Source organism: Epinephelus lanceolatus, chromosome 3 (assembly GCF_041903045.1).
Source record: "Epinephelus lanceolatus isolate andai-2023 chromosome 3, ASM4190304v1, whole genome shotgun sequence".
NCBI lineage: Eukaryota > Metazoa > Chordata > Actinopteri > Perciformes > Serranidae > Epinephelus > Epinephelus lanceolatus.
In genome coordinates, this window is record NC_135736.1 from 23,846,238 (window position 1) to 23,865,446 (window position 19,209).

A 19,209-nucleotide genomic window follows, 5' to 3' on the forward strand; every position below is an offset into this window, starting at 1 on the left:
AAGATGAGGCAATTAGGGAGAGTGGAGGCCACGTCACATTTTCAGTTGTTTACACTTTAAGCTCTAATCGTCAGGGTCTTAACCTCTCTGATCCTGCTGTTCGGCTGTGCTTTTTTTTTTTTTTTTTACTTAAGCATGAAGCCATTTTTCTTTTCCTCATCTCTAATTTCCCTTGTTCCCTGCCCCTAGTTCTTTGTCCTCCACCTCTCCCTTACAGTATCTACATTTCTGTTTCTCACCCTGTGTGTCTCGCTGCCTCTCCATCTCTCTGACGATGTTAATTATTAAGTGTAGTTGTAGTTTATCTGTTGGCTGAGACTCAGGTTTCTGACAGAGAGACGAAAGCTCTACCCAAGGGCACTCATATGTGGAGATGTGCAGAAACAGACAAGGAGGGCGGTTCGTGGAGAAAGGAGAGTGCATGTGCACGGGAGAGGAGAGGCAAGAAAGATGTGAGAAATGATACGGAATGAAGATGGGAAATTATACCACACTGTATAAAGGAAGAGGGATAGACGGAGAGCAGGAGGAGCAGAGCAAAGAGAAAAATAATTGGGCCAAAGAGAGGGGGAAAGACTGGAGAGGAAAATGAGAGATGATAGAGGGAAAGGTTGAGTGTGAGAGCAGATAGAGAGTGAAGCGGAGGAGAGGACGTTCCCTCTGTGTTTCCTCACTGATGTTGAATGATAGGCCAACCGTGGAAATACTCCCATCTCATCCATCACTCACACCTTGACCCTGCCCCGTCCCCTTGTTTTACTATGCGTAGGCACCTATGTGTGTGTGTGTGTGTGTGAGAGAGTGTGTGTTTTATGGACACCCAGGGTTATTTAACTGTAACTTTTACAGATGGAGCAGGATTAAAATGACCCTCCTCAGCATTGAGGAAATGAAGGATGCAGTTGCACTGAAGGACATAATTTTCTATACAGTGTGTGTGTGCGCGCGTGTTTATGTGTGCGTATTAATTGTGTTGTGTTCCAGTCCAGACAGGATGCAAGCGGATTGTGAAACTCAGAAGTCAGTTCCCACGGTGAGATGGGGGTTCCCATGGCAACCACAGCAAAGGGAGGACACTGGATTACCCTCTCCCTCTCCCCCTCTCTCTCTCTCTGTCTCAAGGGTGATAAAGGATTGTACTCTCATTAATTTTTCCGCCCTCTCGAGAGCAAAGTGTCCAGGAAGGGGACTCTGTGTGTGAGCGCGTGCGCACATGTGTGTCTATGTGTATGTGTCCATGTGCATGCTCTAGGCTTTGTTATGTATGCGTCCTTGGCTCTTGAATACATTCCTGTCATCCATTCAGCAGTTTTTCACATTTGCGCTCAAATGTGTGTGTGTGTGTGTGTGTTTGCATGAGCACAATCTTTCCTTTAACTTTCTACTTTAGACTACCCCCCCCCTCCTTTAAACCTCTCTGCTTTCCACTTCTGAGCCGTGCTCCTTCTTCCAGTTTGACAGCTAGCAAGCAACACAGATGCACAAACACCCACCACACGGCAGTTTACCCTGAAAATGACTTCAAATGTCTTCCCAACTGTTTCATGGTAGCTGTCTTTCTTTTGTAGCTGCAAATATTAAACATGTCAAAATGCTCTGTCAGAAGTTGTGCTTGTAAATTAAAGTTGATACATTTAAGCTTATTATAGCAAGTTTCCAGCCTTATAAAAGTTGTTTTTTAGGTTAGTACATTCAGTTCTGCGCTTGCAAATTTGATTTTACAAGCTGTGAGGCACAAAATTCACACATGGTGTTGTGTATGTGTGTGAGTGTGTGTGTACTCAGGGATATTTTGTAAGTTCAGTCTGGTGATGTTTTGTACAAGATAGACATGGCTCGACCTTTAATGTCTACCAGTCAGCTTCTTCAGGGTTTCCTCTGGGGTTTCTACCGGCATCACTATTGGCTGGATACAGAAGTGGTGACAAATCAAAGGAAAAAAATCCGAATAATGAACTGAGAAACATAATGGATGCAGATGATTCCGCACAGGGCACGAGGGGTCACTCAACGGTTTGATGAGAATAAAAATGGTGTGTGAATCACATCCTGTGGTCATCACAGTCGCCACATCTCAATGGGAGATTTTAGAGTGACACATTAGACAGTGCTGTCTAATGTGTTTTTAAAGAATGATGTTTATCATGACAGGAGAGCTCCTGAGAATTTTAAAATCTCTGACAAAATGCACTGAAGCTGTTCTGGCAGCTTGTGTTGACCCACCAACTTATCAAAACACTTCATGTTGTTTTTTCCTTCAGGTTGTCACCAATCTGTAATTCAATTCATAGACTCTAGAAAAACATGAACGCAGCATCTGTCACACATCGGTTTGGGTTTACCAACATCTTGACAGATACTGGAGCCAGAAAATTCAAATTTGGGCAAAGGGGAGAACCCCTGGGTGTTGGTTTGTTGTGATTGGCTGAGACTCCTGCCAATCAACCTAATGAGCAAAAATTTACAAGCACAGCTCCATGAACTGTGAAAATATTGAATATTGTTGTAATCAATGTTTAAACTCTGCTGTGGTGGTTTTGACCCTTAACCTGGTGTCACATGGTTTGAGCGCGTGAGCATTTTGGCCATTCTGCTGAATTGTGTGACTCTAGGGATGTTCCAGCCCTGCGGACACACACCCTTCCTGCTGCAGGTAAAGCACACACACACACACACTCACATTCACACAATCTGAAATTACAAACTAATTATGTTCAGCTTTGAGACTTTATTATCAAGGGTCTGAAAAGTTTTTGCTTTAATTTTTTCCCACTTAATCAGTTTACACTAATCCTCTGGGTGCGTGTCTCTGTGTGTGTGTGTGTGTGTGCAGGCTCTGGATGATGCGATCTTTGTGTTTTTTGCTGGGGAAATGGTGGTGAAGATGGTGGCTCTCGGGGTCATAGGTCAGAGCGGTTACCTAGGCGACACGTGGAACAGATTGGACTTCTTCATTGTTATAGTGGGGTGAGTGTTTGATGGACACATACACCCGCACGCACACACACGTGCACACACGCACACGCGCATCTGACATTAAATATGAGCCAAAATTGTGTGTGTATGTGTGTGTTTTGTGTAAAGCTTAGACACTTGTTTAATGCCAGTTAAATGTCAAGCGTGTGTGTGCGCGTGCTTAGACGAACCGGCGCAAGTTTGTGTGTGTGCGTGACAGCTCCGCAGAATGACAATGGCATCATTGGGTCCTGAGAGACAGAGACCTTGGTGATTGGTAGTTAAAAGGCTATGTATCCCAGAGACAGTGCACTGCGTCCTGCTGGATTCCCTGTGGACGTTCAGGGTGTGCCAAGGTCAGGCTGATCAGGATGCCAGTGACACAGCGGTGGCTTTCCCTCTCTGCAGAATGCTGGAGTACTCGCTTGATGGACACAACGTCAGCCTGTCAGCGATCAGGACCGTCCGGGTTCTCCGCCCACTGCGAGCCATCAACAGAGTTCCCAGTGAGTTTTTCTCCTTTTCCCTCCAAAGCACACTCCACTCAGAGAGTATTATGGCCGCTTTCATTGCCTCTCATTGTTTTGGCTCTGAGCTCGAGTACATTGGATTTTAAACGAAACAGTGACTGTGAGGTGAAGTGCTGACTACAAGCTTTTAACACATCCAAATTAGGTGAACAGTATAGGGCTCCCCTGACTTTAGCACAATGCAGCAGGTTAAGGGCTGTAAAGAGAGAAGACAGAAGGCAATTAAAGAGATTTTTACAGTCAAACTGTATAACATTTTTCACTGGACAAGTCCCTGAGCTGCCTGCAATCTAACTCATTGGGCCTCATTCACAAACAGCATGTGCGCATATATCTGTACTTAAACCATGCATAATGTTTTAAACACAAATCCAACATTCATCAATACTTGGCCCAGCTGGGCAGTAATGTGTTACAGTAATAATATTACTTTTTCCAGTAAGGAGTAGCATCACTAATGTAAGGCAGGTTTCTCTCTCATGCCTCACCTATAAACTTCCTAGTTACTGAATTAACTATCAAAGGGCTGTGGGTGAAGTAAGAGCACGGGGACAACTTCTCTGTGTAACTTGATCCACTTTAATGTCCAGAAAGAATGTAGGACACAACATCAACAACAATAGTGGCATATCACATCTTATATATATATCACTCTGTCGAACTTAATTTTAACTCTCAATACCTGCGTGTGAGGTGCACAATACTAAATAGTTCCAAATTTTATGGAAAAAGCAAAATAACATAAAATATGTAAACAATATATGAATGTAGTTAACATTGAATTATGTAGATGCAAAAAAAATGAACAGAGAAAACAAGACAATCAGCAATCATCGTCCTCATGAAAATATATCTCATCTTACACTAGTTATTGATAAAATTTCAGTAATAACACAACAGTTAAACCAAACAACTTGTTACAACATTACTTTTGTTTTCACATCACTACTGATGTGAAATACAACATCATATCAGTGGACTCATTTTCATAATTTTTGCACTGTGCACACATGTCACAAAGCAGCAAGCTAGTTCTGAAGATGGAAATGCTTACCTTAAGTGGCTGGAAATAATCCCATTACTTTGATTTTGTCAGGAGGAAAGATGACAAGAACACCATTGCTGCAGGTAGTCAGACTAAAACTCTTACCACTACAAAAACCCAACCCCGACTGACACCACAACAACAGAAAGCTCCAGGAAATATATCACACCAAAGGTGAGCCCTCCTTGGCCGTAGAGGTCAGCTGTAGGCCTCCACTGGTTGAACAACCAGAACTGGATTTTAATCATGGGCAGCTGCAGCTACAACAAAGCAATGAAGCTTGTGGCTGGATATGTGGTGGATGAAATGTTGCTCCATGAGTGCCTCTCTGTCTTTCAGGCAGATCTTTGGGAAAATACTGGTCACAGGCAACAGAAAACCCCCAGGTGAAAGTTACCTAGCCTTAGCTACACTAAGCCTGCCGGTGATTACCCTGACATTCACTCAGAGGCACACATCAATTTTTGGGAGATACGCAATTACCAATTTCATGGGGTGTAACAGAATAGTGATATAACAAGTAGTGTAATAAATTACTGGAAGGGAAATGTGCCCAACAGTGGTAAACACACACTTTTTAACTAAATGCATTGCATATTAATACTGCATTCATTATAAAGCTTTAATAGACAACAATGTTTAAAACTTTTAATTTACTAATGCATTGTGTCCCAGTCTTAGCTTTCACTGGAATATATGAGAATGTCCATATTGAAATATAACAGTTTGGGTTTTCATTATTTAATTAACGTGGTCAGTAATGATCAGCAAGTCCCACCACTGTCTAGTGTCATGAAACTGCACACACATAAAGGGTAAATAAAAAGTTCTGGTTTACCTCCAAGCAGCTCTTAAGATATCTAGCCTTGCTGGAGGCGGCCTGTGCCTTCAGGAGAGAGAGCACATCTTTAGAGACGTAACATTTCTGAAAAGAATGACAAATCAGCTGTTTTTTTTAAACTGTGTGCACAGAAACAACTTCACCATGTTCGCCATGATACACCTTTAGGCAAACTTGTTTCCTTATGTAGAGAAATGGGGGTGCGGCAGTATGCTCATTGCAAATAGCGGCACATACCTGTCAGTCTAGAATGATTCTGATTCACTAACATTTGTATGGTGATAAGAACAACACTGGTCGGGGGGCACGTGTCATGAATCAGACAACATTTTGCCTGTACACTTCTTTCGTGCACAAACTAAGAACATTTCAGCGCATATTTGTGAATGAGGCCCATTTAGTGTTTGACTTGCTGAAGATCAGATTGAGGGCAAAGAGCCTCAGAAACAAGAGAGATGACATCAGAACAAGCCTGGCGCAGCGTCAGCAGGAAAGATACCAAGTGTCTCCTGAACTCTGTAAGTCACAGACCTACATTGTTCATCGAGTGTGGAAACACCCTCAACTGAAAGTCAGCAATCGCAATCATGGCCAAGACAATGAAAAATGTGTCACTGTCCTTGGACTCTCTGGCTGCACTGTAAATTCCACTTGATTTCATTGCTATTAACAGCTGCAGCTGCAGCTTTTAGATGGACGCATGTATAAACAAATCAGGGCACAGTGGACAAAGTCACGGAGATCATTATGATGCTTGCATTGTTCTTAACAGCGCTGCGCACGAGCTTGCCAGCCAACTTAAGGTTGTTGTTTTTTAAACTATACTCTGTGACCTTGGCTCGATTCACACTGAGTTCCTGTGAAATTGAAGAGTGTTTGAAGTAGCCAAGACTAGAAGCAGTAAAGAGGAAGAATTTGTATCTGTGCTCTTCAGCAGAGTGGAGTGGAGGCCAATTACCAGCGTTTGAACTCTAATTATTTGCCATTCAATTAATTGCACTGCTCCAGTTTTGTACAGAATACATTAAGAGATATCTCCTGTCTGGCCAACGCCTCCTGTGACGTGGTCAAAGAAGTACTCAGATCTTTTACCTTAATACAAGTAACAGCCCCACAGTGTAGAATTACTCTGTTAAGAGTAAAAGTCCTGCATTCAATCACTCCAGCTTAATTAAATCAATACGATAGCAATATCCCATATTAATGCACAAAATGTACGGTGGTGAAGAGGACATTATTTCATTGTGTCTGGCAGTGCAGCAGGATAAAATCTTTTTGGGTTAGGGGAGGAGGTTAAAAATAATAGAAAAGATTATTTCAAGAGACATTCCAGGGGACTCTAGGTGTTTTATTTTAGAGCTCAAAAGACCACAAGTACACCACAAGTGATGTGTCTCCTTCACATCAAGAGATTGATGGCAATGTTTGGAAGTGTCACATACTGGGTTAGGCAAATGCTAATAATGAAAGAGTGATGCATATATGAAAAGGAAACAGGGTATGTTTGAAAAGGTCCGGGGATGATTTCTGCTTTTGGATCTATTAGATGATGAAGAGGAGGAATGAGTACTTCCTAATGGAAACCTTGCAATATGGTTAATCTGAGCTCAATTTTGTGAAGAAGATGAAATACATTTAATTTTAAGATGCTTTTAGGATTTATATAAAAGATGGGTTTATGCCTGAGAAGGTGCTCTTTGTGATTTTGCTCATTTGTGCCTCAGTGTGAGCTTTAATTGACGAGGCACCCATTTGTTTGTTGTATTATGCATATGTACACATTTGTATATAAGGAACATTTGTAATAAACATATTGTTTTATTTAAAGTCCTGCATTCAAAATGTTACAAGTAAAAGTACAAACATATTAACATCGAAATATACTTTAAGTATCAAAAATAAAAGTACTCCTCCTGCAGGATGGCCCATTACAGAATTATATGCAGTTATAATTATTTATGTATTGAAGTATTCATCGCTGTATGTTGAAGCTGGTAAAAATTAAGCTTATTTTGATAACTGTACTTATATTTTGTATTATTTATCAGAATCTGCTAAGAAACTAAAGTTATCATAACAAATGTAGTTGGAGTGAATGTAAAATGGAGTTAAAAGTACAGTATTTCCCTCTGAAATAGAAGTATACAGTAGTATAAAATGGAAATACTTAAGTAAATTGCAAGTACCTCAAAATTGTTGTAAAGCAGAGTTAATGAAATAAGTAATTCACCAGTAGAGATATTGTCTTTTCATAAAGTGGGCTCTCTATGCATTAGAAAGACGCAAATATTTTCGAAATCGCTGTTACATGACCAGAGAAAACAGAGGAAAGGGGTGGAAAACCTGCAACTACCAGAATGCACTGCATCTCAGTGGACCAGTTAACACTCCCGTTGGTAGGTGACATAATGCGAACTTGTGCGTTTGACACAATGACACAACAATCTTGTATTTAAACGGTAAACTGAAACATGTTTCTGAAAACATTTGAGGTGAGAAATTGGCAAGGCAGTATCAGAATCCTGGTTTGTATTTGATCAGCGCTGTTTTGTTTTACTGTCTGATCCCAGTTCTTTCAGCCTCCATCTTCACTATGCAGGAAACAGTATGGTGCCCACACTGGATCAATAAACGCTCCCGTCGGTGGGTGATGTAAAGTGGGCTTGTCTGGTTTGACACAAGAAACAATACGGTGCTTACAAACAATCTTGAATTACAGTTACACAGTAAGCTAAAACATTTGAGGTGAGAATTAGACAACACAGTAACAGAATCTTGGTTCATTCATATTTTATCAGCACTGCTTAGTTTAATCATTTGAGCCCAGTTTTTTCAGCCTTAGCTTTTACAATACAGAAACAATATGGTGCCCGCTTCTTCTCACGAAATGCAGAAGTACAGTCCATAGGGAGGGAGATCTGGATGCTGGTGGGATGAAGGAACATTTACCACAGTTCATTTACACATACGACCCACACTGTTATGATACAAAGCTGGTTGAAAATCGGCAAAGTGTCCCTTTATGTAAATCTATTCAGTTATGTTTCACCCCTGCCTGTCACTGCCATTTCACTAAAGCTACTGTGTACATGCAGATACTGCTAGTTTGTGTGTCCTGTGCTGTATGTGTGTGTTGGCAGGTATGCGTATCCTGGTGACCCTCCTCCTGGACACACTTCCCATGCTGGGCAACGTGCTGGCACTGTGCTTCTTCGTCTTCTTCATCTTCGGCATCGTCGGCGTGCAGCTGTGGGCGGGGCTACTGAGGAACCGCTGTTTCATGGGAGAGGATGTCAAAATGTGAGTTACCATAGCAACCGCCAGATGTCACAACAAGGGATGCACTGGCCTCATTAGTCTGAAACCCTCGTGTCAAAAGTTTGCTCACAACTGATTAGCTCCTTTCACTCAGCCATTATTTCCAAGAGGGGATCGATAGCACTGATAGTCTGATCTTGTTTGTTCTCTAATCAGCTCCGCCTGGGAGGAAGAGAGTGTGTTTCCTCCTGGAACCTCCAGCATTAGAGATCTCAAATCAAGGGATTAAGGGGGCTAAGTGACTTTTGTGTGTCACCATTTAGGGACTCTCAGCGGCTGTTTCAACACGAACCCTCAGAGTTTCACTAGCACATGATCCTTTGTGTCACGCTCGATCATTGTCTTAGTGAGGCCGTTACACCATCGCTCTCATTCTCGCTCCCGCTCACAAGCTGGATGTTCACAAGCATGGTCAGATAATATCACATAACATCAGATAACATCATGTTCACCACCTGACCTCACTCCTGCTCAGCCGTCCCACTCAGATAATAATCCCTGACAGCGGTGTACTTAGAGGTGGAAGAACATTCAGTAGAAACAGCCTTTACACTGCTGTGCTGTTTGGAACACTCAATTACAATTAAATTAGATTGTTTAATAATGAATGTGTAGTTACTACTGTAACTGAATACTTACTAATAATGATGATAATAATAATAAACTTAATTGCGATAGCAGCTTTTAAAACAATATTCCCTGTTCACCCCTCAGATGCAGACTGGCCAATCATAGCATAGCATCGGCCAGCTCCGTCAAGGGTCCAGCAACTACACAGCTGTGCTTCACTGACTGTAATGCTGTGGTTTGAGATTTTCTTCATTTTCAGGCTGGTTTTGTGGATTTGGAGCTAAATGTTGTGCCTGGGGCACGTCGTGTATTAATGATACTCGTTACCTGGAGAGGTTGGAAAAAGATATACGTTTTTTCCCTGTTAAAAACCTAAATCAAACCCTGAAAAGTGTAGGGTTAGCTAGCTAGCTACTGAAGATATAGCCTACTGAATGTATACACTATAAACTGTTGCTTTTTAATGATTATAATGACGAATAAAGACCTACCGTACTCTGCAGGAACCACTGAAGGAAAGCAGAAAAACTGCTGATATTGAACCAGCTCTGTGTCATCACATTGTGTGCCGATGAACATTATTTTGCTTCCTGTGGCGGAGGTCCGGTTGCTAGCAACACGGGGGGAGGCCAAACACGGTTCATCTGCGTACACTGTGATGCCATACAGCTGGTTCAATATCGGCAAAGTTTCCCTTTATATTCATTGTCTTCTGTGGCGATCAGCAGTGATGTGGTGGTTCACTTTTACACTGTGATCTGTAGCCTATAGTTCGGCTTTAGCTTCTAACTATCTTTGTCTTTTTAACCTGTTGTTGCTGCTGAGTCAGTTTGACATCCTGGATATATCCTTCAAACACAGACTGTAGACCCCTCTGTCTGCTTCTCTCTGGAATCACTGTTTCAGTTTTCAAAAATTTGCCAATCTTTCTTCAGGGGGTGCAGTTAGTTACAGTGTGGGCTACATCCTAGCTCCAACTGCTCCAAAGAGGTGGTGCTTAACGAGGGTCAATTGGGCTGTAAATATAGTTTTTCATTGGACCCTCTGCAGTCTACACAGTGGTTAGAACAGGTTTAAACTGGTTTGTTAGTCCATATGTTCAGCTGATATTCTCTGATCCAATGCCAACAGTGCTCACCCCAGCCCTAACCCTCTGTTTCTATTGTGAAGTTTTGCTAAAGCAACACACCTGTTAATTCCAGCTTGTTATAGGCTTTACTTTTCACTTGACACTGAAACAGGAACCTGTTCCCATTTAAATCTGCACACATTTTGATACTGAGATTCCAGTTCCTTTTACCACTGACTGGTGGTTTCTTATATTCTTATTGAACTGTTGCTCAGAGGGCTCTTTGTCTCTTTCTGATCTTTCACTTGTCAGTCTGGATGAACTGTTGTACAGCGTTTTGTTCTCTGTTTACAAAACAAACCCTTCATACAAAATAACATCTCGTTGTAAGGAGGGCTTTCTACAACTTGAAGGCATGAAAGACCATTCAATCATACACTGTAAGAAAGAAGAGTTTCAAAAGGGTTCCTCCTGATGGACTGAGGCTCTACTGAAAACCGTTTGCCTCTGAAGAACCCTTATTTTTTTAAAGAGAGGGTTCTTTAAGGATTCTTTGTAAGACCAAGGACTCCATTAAGAAGCCTTTTCATCCAAAGAATCGTTTTGGGAAAAAGAGTTGTTGAAAGTTTGGGTGTTTAAAAAATATTTTACTCATGTTTCAAACGGTCTTTTTCAAAAAAGACGTATCTGTAATACCCTCAATCAGTTAATTTTACTTATGTTCTGCCATAATTGATACATTTTGCCATCATTTCATGCCATACAGTGACTCATGGTCTGCTGAAATTTGTTTTGTCTGTCTTTTTACTGGTACCTGGTACTTGGCATTTTGTATCTGGCTCTAATTTGGAGCTGAGCTCAGTTTCCAACCCATGAAACACTGAAGAACCAGTAACCCAGTAATAGTAATGATTTCATGAAAATCTCCACCCCCTAAAAACATAATTATGAACCAGGGGTGTTGTGGGTTGCACTGGACCACATCAACCGCTGCCCTTTGGGGGCCTCATGAACCATGCTGGACATGGTTCCCTTTGCCCCAGGCTGCCCTGTTAAATTAAAATCATGATTGATGGTTCAGAGATCTACAGGTAGTTATTACTGTCCCCCTGGGTGGGATCTAGCTGAAACTCTTGGATTGTAAAAGGTTTCTTGATTGAAAGTCCTGGATGGGTTTTTGTTAGCACCCTTTGAAGGTTGAAAGGTTCTGGAGAGAATTCCTATAGAGGGTTCTGGGTGCTGGGTCATGTCATGCTCTGCGTTATCATGTTCAGTGTGTTTCCATTAATATAATGACGTACAATGTATCCCGTTCTGCTTTTGCGTCCTAAGACTGCCTGAAAGTAGCAGGGATAAGGAGCTGGCCTGTGGTTTGTTTTTGTCCTCGTCCCAGTGATCGGCACATCTGGGTGATGTTAGTATATGTTGGATGGGTGTCCATACACATCCCCTAAAATTGCAGAAACATGCCGACACACAGTCCTGTTCTTGTGCATAACTCTCTCTCTGGTGTTGTTGTAGCTGACCGGCGCAGTGGGAACAGGCTGGTGGTTCTTCCAGCTCCGCTGTATTAATTTGTGCTCGTCATTTGTTTATTGTGTTTAATACAGGCCCATGAATATTTATCCATATCTCATAATCATCAGACTTTGATCCTCTGCCTGACCCTCCCTGTGTCCAAGGATATTCATTTATTTAAAAAGGTCTAGGCTATTTAATTGTTCTTTGACCTTTTTTTCATTTTAATGGGAAGTGGAAACCACTCTATGTGAATGCATAAATGGGTCAGACCTGCGCAGCACTGGATTTGAAATGAAGTGTAATAAACAGAGGCTTCTGTGCTTTGATTACCTGCTGTGAAGCAACATGACCCTTATCATTTATAATGCCTATTAGTTCTTCTGGAGTCATTTTGGGGAAGTGATTAGTACACGCAAAAGTAGTGTAATAAGTAGCTTATTATAAAAGGTTCTACAAGGAACCACCAACCAGAGTTCTGCTATGTGGCTGAAGAACCCTGTATGGTTCTAGTTAGCATCTATATTTTTAAGTGTGTCCTCTCAGCTGTCCGACTACAGAATGAAGCTTTTCTGTCAGCTGATTCCAAACTTTAATGTAAGTACAGTGAATCAAATAAAAAAAAACCCAAATACAAAAATTAAGATAAAAATAGTAAAATAATAAATAATTTTTTTTTTTTTTAGATACGTTTTAAGAGGTAACTGTGATTTAAGAGTGGGTGAAGACTCAGTTCTCTGTTGTCACACTGGAGGCCGTAGACTCAAAATAGTTCAGTTCATTATGACGGGAACACAGCATCATGACAAAACAGAAGCTGCAGCAAAGACCAAAAGTGACGAAAATCAATTTTTTATTGTTATTCTAATTCTATCACCGAAGCAGGAGTCTGTGATTGTATTTCTAACATACAGCTGTATAAGGAAAGACAATATTACATTGTTATTGGCTTTAATCTCATGTGGTCACATTAGACTGCTGTAAAAGTACCCCATACAATTTTACTCAAGACTAATCCTTCTCTAGATTTTTTTTCAGCGAGCAATTTGTATTTTTCTGCTTCATAAACAACAAAATGACCTTTCTTAATAAGAAGTGCGGAGCGCTGCTCCTCTGTGACCCTTCTCTACACTACAGATGATTGATTGCTTATCTCTCCAGTGCACCCTCCCGCTTTTCTTTTTTTCCTCCTTAATCTGTATTTCACTCTCTGTTTCCTCATTTCCTTCTTAAGCACCCCTGTGTATTTCATACTGTCTTTATGCTTTTCCAGAAAACAGACCTTTTGTACAAACAGAAGGTCGATACAATGATTTATCTTTCCTAAAACTCATCCAGACTTCACCTGAATTTGTCCAGAAACTTACTGTTTGTATTTCAGGCTTCTTTTTTTGTTTTGTTTTGGCAGTTTAAAGCACAAGACCAGCAATATACTCTACATGTTCCTTATGTTTCTTATTGGACCAAAACCAACGACGAAATGATTCCACCAACAAGTAATAGGCTATTTGTGTAGCTGCAGTCTGATGGAGCTTATTCCTCTGTGCTATAGAGCTCCATTGTTGTCCAAAAACTATTAAAAACACATTAGTGAGCTACAGTGTTGCACTGGAGGACATCCATCCTTCCATTGTCTGTAAGCGCTTATCCTATTCGGGGTGTTGGGGAGGGGGGAGATGGAGCCTGTCCCAGTTGACATTGGACGCAAGGCGGTGTACCCCCTGGACTATAACTGGATGACATGTTCCTTCATTTAAATGAACATGGGCACTATAGATTATTTTGAGTCAATCTCACATACAAAGTCCTGTTGTTGTAGGTTGTTCCCAGTAGTTCACCAAATGTCTCTTAAGCCCCTTCCCCACTGTACAAAACAAACACTAACACCTGCTAAAATCTGGCTTTTGTATTTAATGAAAAAAGTTACAATCGTCATTCACTCCGGGGTCAAATGACTTTGCAGTAGTCACTGGTATTTATAGGCTCCTCCTTAGGTTGACTTCGATTGGCAGTGATGAATATACAATACCTGGGAGGACTCACTAATTTTTTCCCCTTTGCTGGCGATTTGCTATGACAGGCCGCCAAAAGTACCTTTGTTCTCCATCCAAGCAATGCTTGAATATTGTTTACTTGGCACAGAGTTTGAGAGAGCAACATATTCTCACGCCAACCTTGTCACATATCGACATTTGGTCATTGACCTTCCACGTCCAGGTATAATGTGAAAGGTACCCTGGGTGCATTGGCTGTTGACGTTCTGGGACACTGTGTCAACTTCTGCCTGTTACATGCATTGTCTTCTTTCAAAATACACTTCTGTTTTCACAGGAAGTTTACAGTTTACATACAGTCTCTTTCAAAGTAAACGCACTATGTCAGTACAACACCACAAATTGACTTTTTTTTCCCCTCCAACTACTAACGCACGTGGTTGGGTTTTGACAACAAAAGCATGCGGGTAGGTTTAGGAAAAAAGAACAGGGTTTGGCTTTATAATCTTACAGGACGCGAACACCGCTTTCCCGGGTGTAACTCTGTGTTTGTTGGACCCATCCTTCACCCCTCCCACCTGCCCTACATGGGACTTTCGCTACCTTAACTTTCATTCTTGTCCCGCCATGCTTCCCCCAACACCGCTGAGCGCCGTCAAACTATAACAGCAACCAGCCGCTTACAATCCCCACGTTAAAGGATGGCTTTTATCGCCAGTGTCTGACGTGCAAGACCCCACCCAAGTGCCGGATTTTGACGACTTCTGAGTGAGACCGGGTTTGAGAGAGACACTGAAAAAGTAAAAGATATATGCTGCCTTCTACTATTTACCAACCTGTTTTTCAGCCCATCCGTGTCGTTGAATGCTACACACCAGAACAAAAAAGAAAAACACAAAGAAAGGCATACTTGTTAACAGCAATGAGAAAGGAGTCCATCCCCTATTTTTAGCAGGTTTTCTCATGTTTAAAAATTCTGCATACATCTGCTAATTTGGGTGGAGATGGGGTATTAATCCATGACTGGAAATAGTCCCCAACAAATGCAATGTTTACTCCTGTAATGACAGCTTTAACGCCAGTGTCCAGCTCTTGATGCAAAAACATTTCTATGACCCATTTTTAAAGACTTAAATCTTCTTAAGGACTGAATGGGCTCGGGGCTGCGTGCCACAGACAGGAAACAGAAGTTGAAAAGTTCTTAGAAACAGACTCAAGCATTGTTGGTCTTTTCATAGGATTAGTTCCCAATAAGGACACATACAGTAGCTCCTCTTTTAGATTCACTGTTTGTTAGTTGATAATAAGATTTTTAGACATATGTTGTAATAAAATATTATTAAATGTTTGTCTCCTCTTCTCCAGGAGATATAACATTTCCTTCCTGAGTGGCTACTATCGGCCGGACGGCACCGATGAACACCCGTTCATCTGCTCAATGGAAAGAGAGAACGGGATGCTTCGGTGCTCCGATGTGCCTCGACGCCGTGTGGGCCGGACGTCCTGCTTCCTGGGCGCTGATGATGCCCGTCCACAGATAGAACTCAGAGCAGATGAACCAGTGCCATGTGTAAACTGGTACCAGTATTACAATGAGTGTCGGGCCGGGGAAATTAACCCGCACAAAGGAGCTATTAACTTCGATAACATTGGATATGCATGGATCGCCATTTTTCAGGTAAATGTTAAAAGGATTTGTGTATAAAGGGAAACATCTTCAATCAGTGACTGATGATGCTCAGTGATTAGTCTGGGTCTGTGCTTTCATGCAGGTAATTACTCTGGAAGGTTGGGTGGACATCATGTACTACGTCATGGATGCACATTCTTTCTACAACTTCATCTACTTCATCTTCCTCATTATAGTAAGTGCACACGCACACACACACACACACACACACACACACACACACACACAAAGTTGATTACATAACAGCCAGACATAGCATATTGCTTGTTACAACAGTGTGTAATGTGTGCCCTGTCATATCCAGGTGGGCTCCTTCTTCATGATCAACCTGTGCCTGGTCGTCATAGCAACCCAGTTTTCTGAAACAAAGCAGAGAGAACATGCCTTAATGAAATCGGAGCAGCGTGCCCGGCAACTCCACCAATCAGCTTCCACGCTGGCCAGCGACAGCCAACCGGGCAGCTGCTATGAGGAGATCATCCGCTACCTGGCGCACCTGGGCCGCAAGGCGTGGCGACGACTGTCCCGCTACTACGCTCAGACACGCACGCGCTATCACTGCGTCTGCGTGTGCCGCAAAGACAGAGGAGGTGGAGCTGCCAGAGGGGGCGGGGCTGGGGAAATGAACGGACTTGCCCACCGGCACTCAGGCCACGCTCCCAACGATCTGTCACACCTTCATCAGCTTTATCATCATCATCACCAACATCATCACCAGCCACATCAACAGCCTCAGCCTGAGCCTGCTGTCAGAAACGGAGGGAATGGTTTGAATTATCCCTTCATATCGCCTCTCTTCAGTCATCTGGATGCAAAGACCCAGGACCAGAAGAGGCTTGTTGCCACGGAGACCGTCAACAGACTGCCGCAGCTGGTGGTGGAGCATGGTGAGAATGAAGGGGTGTGTTTGTGAGTGTGTGAGTGCTCTTAAGGCTGTAGCAAAGTCAGGGCATTACAGGGATGGATGCACAGATTTCGAGGCCCTTGGCAAAGCCCAGCACTGGGCTCTCTGTACTTGAGCAACGTTAGAAGTGTTTTTGTTTTTGTTGAAAGAGCTTTAAAGGAACAGTGTGTCGGATTTAATGGTATCTAGTGGTGAGGACCACGGATTGCAACCAGCTAAAACTTCTCCCAGTAGGATTCCCTCAGGAAGTTTTTTTTACTGAGGAGCAGAATATTTGCAGAGGTCTCTTCCTCTCCAAAACAAACGGACCAGGTGGTTAAAACACTGAATAAGGGGCTGTACACGTGCCATGTTTGTTGCGCCCTTAAATTAATTGTTTTCAATGTAGATGCACGGCATCTCTTAAACGCCTGAGTGGAGCTGTCGTGGCGGGCATGCGTTCCTGAGCGCCTATTTTTCAGGGTGCTACGGCTGCCCCCCGAGATAAACCAAGTTCAGCTTTTGGAATGCAGCAGCACACACATGTGACAAAGACCAACCAATCACAGTCGACAGATATCCTTTCCTTCTTCCGTAAATATCAGTCTGTGATAAATATGGGAAAGATAATCATTTTGGTGCAGGGCTGCCAAAGCTTTAAATCTGTCCCACGGACGATATGCCTTCACACCTGGAAGAATATCAGCTCTGCACTCAGGATTTCAGGTAAACAGGTTATGATACGGTGCTTGTTAAGGTTGCTTAGCAACCCCAGATGCAAGCTGCCGCCGCACTCTTGAGAGCTAGCTCAAAAAAAGGAACAGAAGTAGCACCCGACCTTGCGTTTTCCAGGCGGCTATAGATGCTGCATGTGTACGGCCCCTAGAAATAAAATAAGCAAATAAGCATTTCTGTGACAGGCCGCTAGCACAGCACCTGCTAATGTGTTCTCAACGTTTTTTCTCCGCTAACTTAGGATCTAGATGTTCAGGACGTTATTTTACTGGGAGCAGAGGTCTCCCTCTCTCCAAAACAAACAGACCCATTGATTGAAACCTGTAAAAAAATTAATTAAACGGTTTCACGTAAAAAAAAAAGAAAGTATTTTTGTGACTTACATACTCGTAAGTTGCGGAGGGGCTGCTGACTATGGTGGCCAATGCGAAACTCCAAATGGCCCTGATTTAGAGCCAGTGTTTGGTTTGTTGGTTCTGGGCTAGAAACATGTCGGTGCAACATGGCGATCTGTAGATCCTGGACCTGCTCCCTATATAGACAAGACTGGCTCATTCTAAGATAATGGAAATACAACAATTCTTATTATCAGGTGATTACACTAAAGAAAATATAGTTATTATTCCATTTCTGCCGATACATCCCCCTGAATCCTACACTGCACCTTTAATATGCCTCAGTCTGTGTTTTGCAGTATGATTTGATTAACTGTGCTATGCTTCATATTCATTCTTTTAAGAAATAATCTCTCAGTTCAGGCTCTGTTCACCCAAATTACCACAAAGCGCATTTTCCCACTCACCCTCAGCAGCATTTAGACATGCAGATCACAGACGTCTGACACAGTGGAGGTGAATTTAATCTTGTTTTTGGTGCTCAATGCATTATGAAAGAGAAGAAGAGCTTTTGCATGCTAGAGACTGCGCAGTTTTTTAAAGACATTAACAAGCTTTCGGTCATAGACCTTGATCAGGCCTACAAGGCAAAGTGAATGCAAGAGCACCGTGGTGTATTTGTACACTCAGGTAATTAGCCCCAAGGCAACGCAGCTGTCTGTCCCTTACATAAGATCACACACGGGGTATTGCAAGTCCCATGGCATTTGTGGACGGCAGATATGGAGAATTAGTGTTACGACGTATGAAGGGGAAGGGAAACACACATTCACAGCAGTCGCATACTACATCAACAAGGATGCTGTGAAAAAAACATCAGGCACATGCTGTCATATCTCACAGCACCACAGTTTAAAAAGAAAAATATATCGAATTAGAGCACAACACTCAAGTCAAACCTTTTATTCAAGCCTAAAGGTTGAGGTGTCACAACTGACAACTAATCCAAAATATTTCTCTCTGACCTTTTTATCCACATCTCCTCCTCTACGCTTGATTATCTGAAATCTGAGCTGAAGTATAGGATAAGATGTGAGAGTTAGGATGTGAATATTCATGAAAATGATTTACAGTAGGATATGGAAGACCTTTGAAGATATTTTTACAACATTCGTTGCATTTCATGTGATAACAACCCTAATTGAAAGTCTTTACTTATGAAAAGAAAAAGCTTTGAAAAGCATTTGAAAAAATAATAATCTAACAGCAGCATGCCTCGCCAGAGTCAATGTTATGTTACTCAGATAAACCGCACACATTTTGAACTCAAGAACATGTCCTTGAGAATTTTAAGGTGTTGATTTCTCAGATGTAAAGGGTTTAAAGGGGTACTACATAAAACCGCACTTCCATAAAATTCGGGGACTCACTTCGGAGAGACATAAAACTGGATGGTCAAAATCAAAGCAGCAGATGCCAGGATATCCTGACTTTAAATCACTTCTACGCTCCAAAAACCCAGCACTCCACACTAGGCTTGGGCGGCATACGGTATATCACAGTATTTGCAAATCCTGACAGTATGATTTTCAGTACCATCAAAAATGCAGGCGCTTCTCTTAATACCGAAATGCTGTAGCCTATTGAGGTAATGCAGTGCACAGCATGAGCCACCAGAGGTCAGTTTCTACTGGTGAAACAGGAAGCTAAGCTAAGAAAGTTGGTG

At 42.2% G+C, this 19,209-nt stretch overlaps 1 protein-coding gene across 2 annotated transcripts in view; it reads left to right on the forward strand.

The window, feature by feature from the left end:
- LOC117255282 (voltage-dependent T-type calcium channel subunit alpha-1H-like) overlaps positions 1-19,209 on the forward strand; it is a 66,951-nt gene that overhangs the window by 9,426 nt on the left and 38,316 nt on the right. For both annotated transcript variants that reach the window (XM_033624019.2, XM_078166158.1), the window contains exons 3-9: positions 2,559-2,653; positions 2,834-2,967; positions 3,364-3,461; positions 8,512-8,671; positions 15,206-15,518; positions 15,613-15,705; positions 15,835-16,417. In XM_033624019.2, coding sequence (XP_033479910.2) covers positions 2,559-2,653; positions 2,834-2,967; positions 3,364-3,461; positions 8,512-8,671; positions 15,206-15,518; positions 15,613-15,705; positions 15,835-16,417 — 1,476 coding nt within the window. The remainder of the gene's footprint in view (positions 1-2,558; positions 2,654-2,833; positions 2,968-3,363; positions 3,462-8,511; positions 8,672-15,205; positions 15,519-15,612; positions 15,706-15,834; positions 16,418-19,209) is intronic.